The following is an 8470-nucleotide window of genomic DNA, read 5'->3' as shown; positions in this document are numbered from 1 at the left end:
TAAATAGACTACTAAACATAATAAAGTAGAAAAAACAACATTCAGGGCACATGCAAGTTTTCTTTCATTTAATAATATTTTATCTTAATAAATGAAAGAAAACTTGCATGTGCCCTGAATGTTGTTTTTTCTACTTTATCGTTGGGTGGGGTGGGGTGTTTTTTTTGTATGCCCTTTTTCAGCTGTTTGCATTATTGTAAACGCGGCTTACCATCTCTAGGAGTCCTTATCACGTGTTTATTTTGCTATAGCACATAATAAATATAATTGTGTGGTTACGTCAATCAGTTTCTCAGCGTAATGGGAAAACCTTCTGTCCACGTGAATATTTAATGCTGATCAATTTGTGATTATGTAAGCAATGTGAGAAGTTGGTCTGAACAGCAGCGTTTCTGGCTTCTTCCAAAAGCTAAAGGTTCTGTTACATCTCTGTCAATATGTACAAGGGTAGACCTTGCGTTTTTTCTATCCGAACGACTAGTCAATTATGTACCGAGCATGAAATATCATTGCATTTAACTAGTGAAATTACATAACAGCATTGGTATGATTGAGATCAAAAGTCGGGTTTCTTAATACTGGAAAACAGGATACTCCAAGTCTAAAGTTGGGCACGGCACAGCATTTAGTTGTTCGGATGATATGTAAAAGCGAGGTTTCGTCTAAACATTGGCTTGCAAGCGAAATTATCCTTGACCGTTGGATTCTGTCCATTTACTTTATTCAAATTCATGAAAACAATGGCATAACAAGGATAATTGGAATACTTTAACAGTTGCTGAATTTCTATTAGGTGGCAGTGACTCAGCTCAAATTTATTTGGTCGCATACATGGTAATAATTGAATATATTTTAGTTCAATTTCTTTTTTTCTTAGACCTTTTATGTAATTTATGTAGTTAAAAAAGAAATCCTGTATTCTAACTTTCTATGGGGCCCTGGCGAATTCACCACTGATCTTGGTTTGCAACATGCAGTCCAACAAATGGTATATTTAGTTACTATATGATAGGTATCAACTTTTCATCAAACACAATGCTAGATAAGATAAAAATCAATTTATTAGAAATAATAATTTCACATCATGAATTTCTTTGGTTGGAATTTTGACATAAATGCTTAACTTCCTGTTCTATAGTAAATAAATGGTTATCTTCTGCATGAGGTGCCAATTGTCTTAAAGATTCAGCAAGATTTAACAAATAGTCTAGGTTTTTACCACTGGGACCTACGGAATAGTATATTTGTGAAGCTATATCCTTGATTGGCGCTGGTCCCAGAAAAAAAGGATTGTCTTCTGTGCCTATATAAAGTATTAGTTCGAAAGGTTCTTTCTCTGATAAAGTTGGATTAAATTGAACAGTGTGTGGTTTATATCCGTCTTTCTCTCGATAATCTAAATATGATCGCACCTGCTCAGCATCATTTTCGTTAACATAGTAAGCCACACCCCATACAACTTCCTAGAAAAAAAAATATTCAATTTAATTAATAATTTAGGGATACTTAAATTATAATTTAAATCCATGATGAATGTGAAGTTTCAAATAATAGTAAAAAAAATTTGGGTGTTTCTGTCTACTCTTATTCTTAGTCAAATTTCAGTCGGGCTTCAGCTCTTCGTTTAATCCAAACTACTAGACGCTGACAAGGGGAAACCACACTGAACTATAGATTGCCAGGCAACGAAACGTACGCCCACAGCAGCTAAATCGTCCATGTGGTCGACAAGGGTTGTCGCATATTTATTCTTTTGTAGTTATTATGAATTTCGTCGTTTGAGCGTTCACAAGGTTCTACGAACTGAAACAAGGAAGTAACTTACAGATATCGTTGAAATGTGACAGGCTTTTTTCGTTTTACTAATTTAAATAATGCATATAAATTTCATACAGATCAGATGATAACTTCTGTCGCTCAAGAGATCACAAGGTTCAACAAAGTAATACAAGGGCCATAACTCTAGAAGTAATAGGCATGAATAGCGGAAATTTAATAGTGTATATAAATTTCATACAGATTGGATGATAACTTCTGTCGTTGAAGCGTTCACAATGTGCAACAAAGTAAAACAAGGGCCATAACTCGAGAAGTAATAAACAGAAATTGCCGAAATTCAATCAGCTTCTTTAATTCACCAATCTAAATGATTTATATAAATTTCATACAGATCGGATATTAACCTTTGTTGTTCGAGCGTTCACAAGGTTCCACAAAGTGAAGTAAGGACCATAACGCCAAAGCACAGCTTAACCGGAGCTGGGTCCTGGGTCTAACTAGAATCGCGGGGCCCCTAACGCAACGAAAAGATTATTTCATATCCTTTTGAATGGCACGCATGTGTTACACACAATTAAACGGTCTATACAAGAATAATTACATAATATCTGATCACATACGAAATCTATTCAGTTCGCGGAAATGACATATAATGGTGGGGAACTGTTATAACAAGTGAAATCACCGGATTGAGTGGAACTTCGCAGGGAAGGTTGAGGGATAACTCAGTCTCCGCCCTCGCGCCGCTAGATCGATTACCGTGAAACTTTCATCTGGAATTTGAATTTTTTTATTTTTGCCATGAACCGCGGGGCCCCCGGAACCCTGGGCCTGGGCCCCTCTGGCCCATGCCTAAGCTGGGCTTTGCATAACTCTAGAAGTAATTAACTGAAATTCAAAAGGCTACTTAGTTTCAGTAATTTAAATAATGTATAATTTCATACAGATCGGATGATAACTTTTTTCGTTAGAGCATTCACAAGGTTCAACAAAGTTAAACAGGGACCATAACTCTAGAAGCAATTAACTGAAATTCGTTTCTTCGTTTCACTAATCTAAATGATGTATATTTCATACAGATCGGATGTCAATCGAGCATTAACGGAAATTGCTGAAATTAAATCGGCTTCGTTTCACTATAAATTTTATACAGATCAGATGCTAATTTTTTGTTGTTACAGCGTTCACAATGTGCAAAACTGAGAAAAATGGGTCATCACTCCAGAAGAATTTAACGGAAATTATTGAAATTAAATAGGCTTCTTCATCTCACTTATGTAAGCAACATATCAATTTAAAAAACAATCAGATGGTACATGTAGTCTGTAGAGTGTTCGTGTTCACAAGAAATGTGGACAACGGGCGGAGCGACGGGGGTGGCGACCATATACGACCACACTTCCATGTGTGCGTATAAATATCCTGAGGAACTTTCTCGGCCAACACCGGCATTGGAACAACCGTTCGAGCTGAAGATATAGTCGTAAGAAGTTGTGGCCATTAGGTTCCACTGGGCATTTTTGCCTCGGGGATATACTACCGATGGAAATTTACGAACCTCGGAAGGCGTCGGGAAGAGGTTCCACTGCCTCCAAGGGAAACTCCGGGGGCTTGCATTGTCGGGAAAACAGGCTCATCAATTTCCATCGATAGTACATCATCAAGGCAAAAAATGCCCTAGGCATTATAAAAACTTCTCTTCAACTTGCCAGTTCCCTTGTGTTCATGCGTATGGTCTTTTTTCGTCTGATAAAAATGGTACGGTTTTCCGTTTTCAAATACAAGCGAAATTCAGATTTCTTAGTTTTATATTTTTTGTAAATTTAGCCATAAGTTGGCCTACATAAATATCCATAAAGAAAAAGATTTCTATGAATGCTGTACACTATTCTACGTTTTGTAATTGTCATTCCCTTGTTGTGTTATCAGGGTTTCAATGCTAATGCTCGCTTAACCAGTCACTGTAAAATATACAGCGGGCTGCTTAAATTGTTTTCTTTCTTTATATGATACATAACCCCATCTTCAAAATCTAGTGTGCATCGTAAAAAGTAAACATAAATTGCTTGCAAACAGGTCGTTTGGTGTAGCCAAATGTGAAATAAAGGGTTAGACAGTGTTAAAAAAAGAAAAAAAAAGAAGGATTAGAGCATTCATAAGGTTCAAAAAAAAAAAAACCCATTCATTTTGAAAATCATTTGAGTAAGAATCTAAGATGTAAAATACCATTGATTGAATACCCGTCTCAAACTACCGAACGCAATACAAAATGAAATATTAATTTTATGATAACTGTTTCTTTCAGTTAACTTACATCTTTATCAGGCACCAGAGTCACAACCCTACCAGGCTGTAAAATAAAATAAAAAATACATGAGCACAAAAAAAAGAGAGAAAAAAAGAAACATACATCATCAAGGTGGCCATATCCAGTCATTGCAGTAAATAATTCTTCTAAAACTTTATAAAGGGATTATATTTATAGCCATTTTCAGATCGTTAACGGTAGAGAAATACAGTAATTACAGATATTTTAGGTATAACTTGTATGTGCTACATTCGTATGTAATTATCAGCGTACGCATTTCTTGCCAAGATCAAACAAATTGCTTTTCAAGTTTACCGTATAGTTTTGGAAAATTACATGTCCCGAAATTAACCCATTGATTTTGAAATATTGAAGTATTCCAGTAGCCGATCTAGAGGAGGAGGAGGAGGAGGAGGAGGAGGGGGGGGCGGGCGGGGTGTTCTAAATCTAGGGCGCCATCCACAATCCCACCCCACAATGAATGTCAACGAAATACATAATAAAATGCATAATATGATAAAATGACAATGAGCTCCCCAGAATAGAGCATTGATCGTATTGCCTATAGAGTTTTTCGCCCATCATTATCTCGCCCGAGAACAGTTTTATTCAAGTTGACATAAAGTTCATGTCATAAATATTATGATTGTTATTATTTTATTGTGAACCCTAGGGAATGGCGAATGGCCTCATCTCATGACTGTCAGTTTTTGATATTTTTAATTTCATGTTGATATAAGACAAACATTATTAATGTGGACATTTCTAATACGGACTGTTCGGTCGTGTATGTGCAGTGATAACAGTTTGGGTATATAAGGTTGATTATTTCATATCTGCATATATACATGCACATTATACATAATCATGTTTTATCTCTTTCTTGTTATAAAAGGCGTTTTTATCGACTTGCCAAATCGATTTGTATTTAATAGAGTGGAGATGTCATGTGACAGTGTATAGTCGATTTGAACGTATGCCATACTTTGACGAGTCCGATAAATAGGCGGCTTAATTACGCCGAGTAGCTGTAAACAATTCTTGTGGCATAGTTGACCCCCCCCCCCCCAAAAAAAAAACAACAAACAAACAAAAAAACAAAAAACAAAAATAAAAAACAAAACAAAAAAAAAAACCACGTGATCACCCGATCAAATCGTACCTGGAGTTGATTAGGCGATTTGTGGTAATTGCCTAATAATAGTAATATGGTAATCTCTTCGGAAATCGCTTTGTTTATCGGTGTCGATAAATTCATTGATTAGGGTACCCGGTAATCAATTTGAATTAGATGGACGTTACAGATGAAAATTTGATTGAATGCAAATCACTTTATATCAGTGGTCAATAAAAAAAAGTCTTAGGTAGGCAATATATAAAATTTGTTTAATGCTTGAATCACCTTGCCTGGAACTCCACGGTGGTCTTCACTTCCCTGCCAAAATCGACGGGCAAAACCGCTTACAAAGCCAACTAATTTCGTTTCATATGGGAAATCTGTTTTCCATATAAGTGAACCATAACCGAATACCCACATTCTTTATCATAAATTCCTGATATTTTTAATCTAGGTGGATAAAACAGATATTATACCGGTACGTGTCATTTCACAATGACAATGATCTACTTAGATACTCAATGACGTATATTAACTGGCCGCGCGCATGTCCAATCTTGACAGCATACCAGTCATAACATCCGGTTCAGACAGAAGGCGGGAAATATGATAAGCGTAACAGTGCCGGGAATCCTCGTATTTAAGCCCTGCCGTTATTAAGCCCGTGGACTAAATAACGAGTTTAAATTTCGAATTTAAGCCCATGGGGTTAAATTTAAAATTATTTTAGAGTAGTCTCCCTTTTAAATTTTCAAACCACATGTGAAATAGGCTATATGAGATGTTCTCCAGTCACATTCTTTTAACTGGAGAAAAAAATCTTTTATTTGAAAAACTCCAATGACTTGTAAGTCAGTAAGGATTCGTAACCTAGGACCAATATTTCCTTAAAAACAGCTCAAATATCCAGATTCTGTCTAAAATGGACAGATGAGATTTAGCTAAACTCGAAATGCTTATGCTCAGTGTGCCCCTCTGAAATGTGCCCCACTGTCACCAACCATGTCAGAAAATCGAAAATGGCAGAAAGACATGTGATAGTATTATGAAACAAAATATTTCTAATGAGAGTCAAATACTATCTCCTTCACCTGGGATTTCAAGTTTGTGGACTCTTACAAAATCTGGAGTAGCCAAGCAGTTTAACCAGTCCGCCAAAAATTCACTTTTGCATCAGAAAAACAGTTAATGGCCGATAAATATTAATCAGCTTACGTGAATTTATTGAATTTAGGAGGACAAATGGGGGCCGTATAGGGGAATTCCCCAGTGATGTCACAATTGAATTTTCCCAAAACAGTTAAAAATTATAAAGCCTGGCTTACTGTGCCCCATGGCTTACTGTGCCCCGCTCTCTCCTACTAGTAAAAGCTAGCCTTGAGATCTGATTTGTTCAAAGAACTTTGAAATTTAAAGTTTATGGACAGTTTCTTTTTGTATTTCAGAACATTTATGTGACGGTGTATCACAAATGTGTTTTAAAAGCCATTTTTGTTGATGCATTTGGTTCGTTCCATTTAAAATTATAAAAAGAACCCAAATGTTTGTCGTTTTTTCCTCTTTTCGAATTTAAGCCCTAGGCTTAATTTCAGAAGAAATTTTTCATCACTGACATGATCAAATTCGAAATTAAGCCCAGGGCTTAAATACGAGAATTCCTGGTAGGCTACACTAACAGTTCCCAACCCTTTTATCCTGCCATTCATTGGATATATGTATTTGTTTATTTATTTATTATGATTACATCGCGTTGTGCTGTTGTGTGTACCAATAGAGATGAAAAATCCAAATAGGCCTAGGTCAACGGTAGAATTTTCAAATGGCACGACAGGTGTCATTTCAACGGTCGATATTCATACAAGACAAGTTTTATAATTATCCCTAGGCCTACTTGAATTCGAAAATCACTAGGCTTTAAGTCCGTATTTGTCTTCATTAGAATAGCTGTCGATATTTTCAATAATATGTCATTGATCAAAAATAAGATACATCATATCATGTACATGTTGTAGTGTCTACTTAGTGTAAAAATGGGGTCTACTGCTGTAGCAGGAAAGGGGTATCTTACTCTGGAATCGTACTTGTTAAAAATTAATGTTACTTCTGAATAGTAACGTTAAAATCGACTTGCAAATACACAGGACCTCATATTTTTCATCCCATCCAAATTTCTAGACAGCCCCGTCCAGCACCACTAACAATAAGTTGAATAGGCCTAAGGGAAAAACACGATCGATCGAGCCCAAGAACCTCCAGGTTACCTAGCGCCTTACTCTCTGTCCAACACGGACCCTGCAAGGTGAAACAATTAACAAAGCGAAAAGCTGAAATCTTAGCTAAAAACAAACACATAATATATGTTATTGACGGTCATGTTGGTAATTGCTGTATACTCTGTCGAGTCATGGGCGGATCCAGAGACCACGGTCTCACTAGAGCTGGGCGATATCCCTAGAGTAGAATTTAGAAACAGATATCGCGATATTTTTTGAAAATATATATGTGGATAGAACTCAATGACCATTGAAAAACCCGAGCGGTATTCAATGGTCATTGAGTTCTGTTTTTAGTCTAACTACATGCAAATCCCAAAAATGTTAACATTTATCATACGTGACGTCACAGAGTAAAAATACACAGAGTGGCGACTCGCATTACGGCCCATAGAAACACAGCGACGCGTAATGCATCTTGGGAATTGTCTGTAACAAACACACTGACAGTTCGCTCAACGACGTTACAATATCTATATCGATGAACTAAATCTCTTTAATTTCATAGTTTTATAGTATTTTCGGTAACAAAACTAGGCTGCTGAGAATTATCACATACAATCATAGTATGTTAGTTGTGTGAGTGTTTCGGGAATTTATAAAACATGATTCATATTTTTAAAACATGCATGTGGTACGGCCCGGAATGATTAAGTGAGAGTGAGACGGCATTTGTGACGGTTTATGAATTGGTTATTTAAGGCCGTAAATTATTGTCGATTTTTACGAGGTTTTATTAACTTTGAAACTATTCCACCAAATACTTCTTGTTTCCATTCCTAGATTTGAAATGTAATTTCCATACACCTTAAAATGGGCCATTTGAAAATGTCAAAGTGCCACGCTCTTTTATGGATAAAGCCTATTTTACTCAACATCAACATGATTTATTTTTTCTCCCAAAGAAAAATTCCTTTGTCTTCTAGAGGTTATTACTGCGTGCTTCTCTTATTTATGTTATGTTAATAAAGTAAGCTTTATTAAAATATAAAA

General features: G+C 36.0%; 1 protein-coding gene across 1 annotated transcript; it reads right to left on the bottom strand.

Annotated features, from left to right (window-relative positions):
- Positions 1 to 1043: 1043 nt before the first annotated feature.
- LOC126821048 (putative glutathione-specific gamma-glutamylcyclotransferase 2) lies at positions 1044 to 5734 on the bottom strand. The gene is made up of 3 exons (XM_050549343.2): positions 5490 to 5734; positions 4094 to 4129; positions 1044 to 1463 (listed from the first exon to the last, which is right to left on the bottom strand). Exons 1-3 carry the CDS (start codon positions 5622 to 5624, stop codon positions 1083 to 1085), a joined length of 552 nt encoding a protein of 183 aa, XP_050405300.2. The 5' UTR covers positions 5625 to 5734; the 3' UTR covers positions 1044 to 1082.
- Between the last annotated feature and the right edge of the window lie 2736 nt (positions 5735 to 8470).

This window comes from Patella vulgata, chromosome 5 (assembly GCF_932274485.2).
Source record: "Patella vulgata chromosome 5, xgPatVulg1.2, whole genome shotgun sequence".
Lineage (NCBI taxonomy): Eukaryota > Metazoa > Mollusca > Gastropoda > Patellidae > Patella > Patella vulgata.
The sequence above is the reverse complement of the archived record's forward strand: the minus strand, read 5'-3'. Positions and strand labels throughout refer to the sequence as shown.

Bases quoted from the DNA above. Each gene is read 5' to 3' on its own strand.
- LOC126821048 (XM_050549343.2), bottom strand. From the start codon at position 5,624: ATGTGGGTATTCGGTTATGGTTCACTTATATGGAAAACAGATTTCCCA. The intron at 4,130-5,489 runs GTGATTCAAGCA...TTTATTTTACAG, and splicing joins ACCGTGGAGTTCCAGGCAAG to CCTGGTAGGGTTGTGACTCT. The intron at 1,464-4,093 runs GTAAGTTAACTG...TTTTTTTTCTAG, and splicing joins CTCTGGTGCCTGATAAAGAT to GAAGTTGTATGGGGTGTGGC.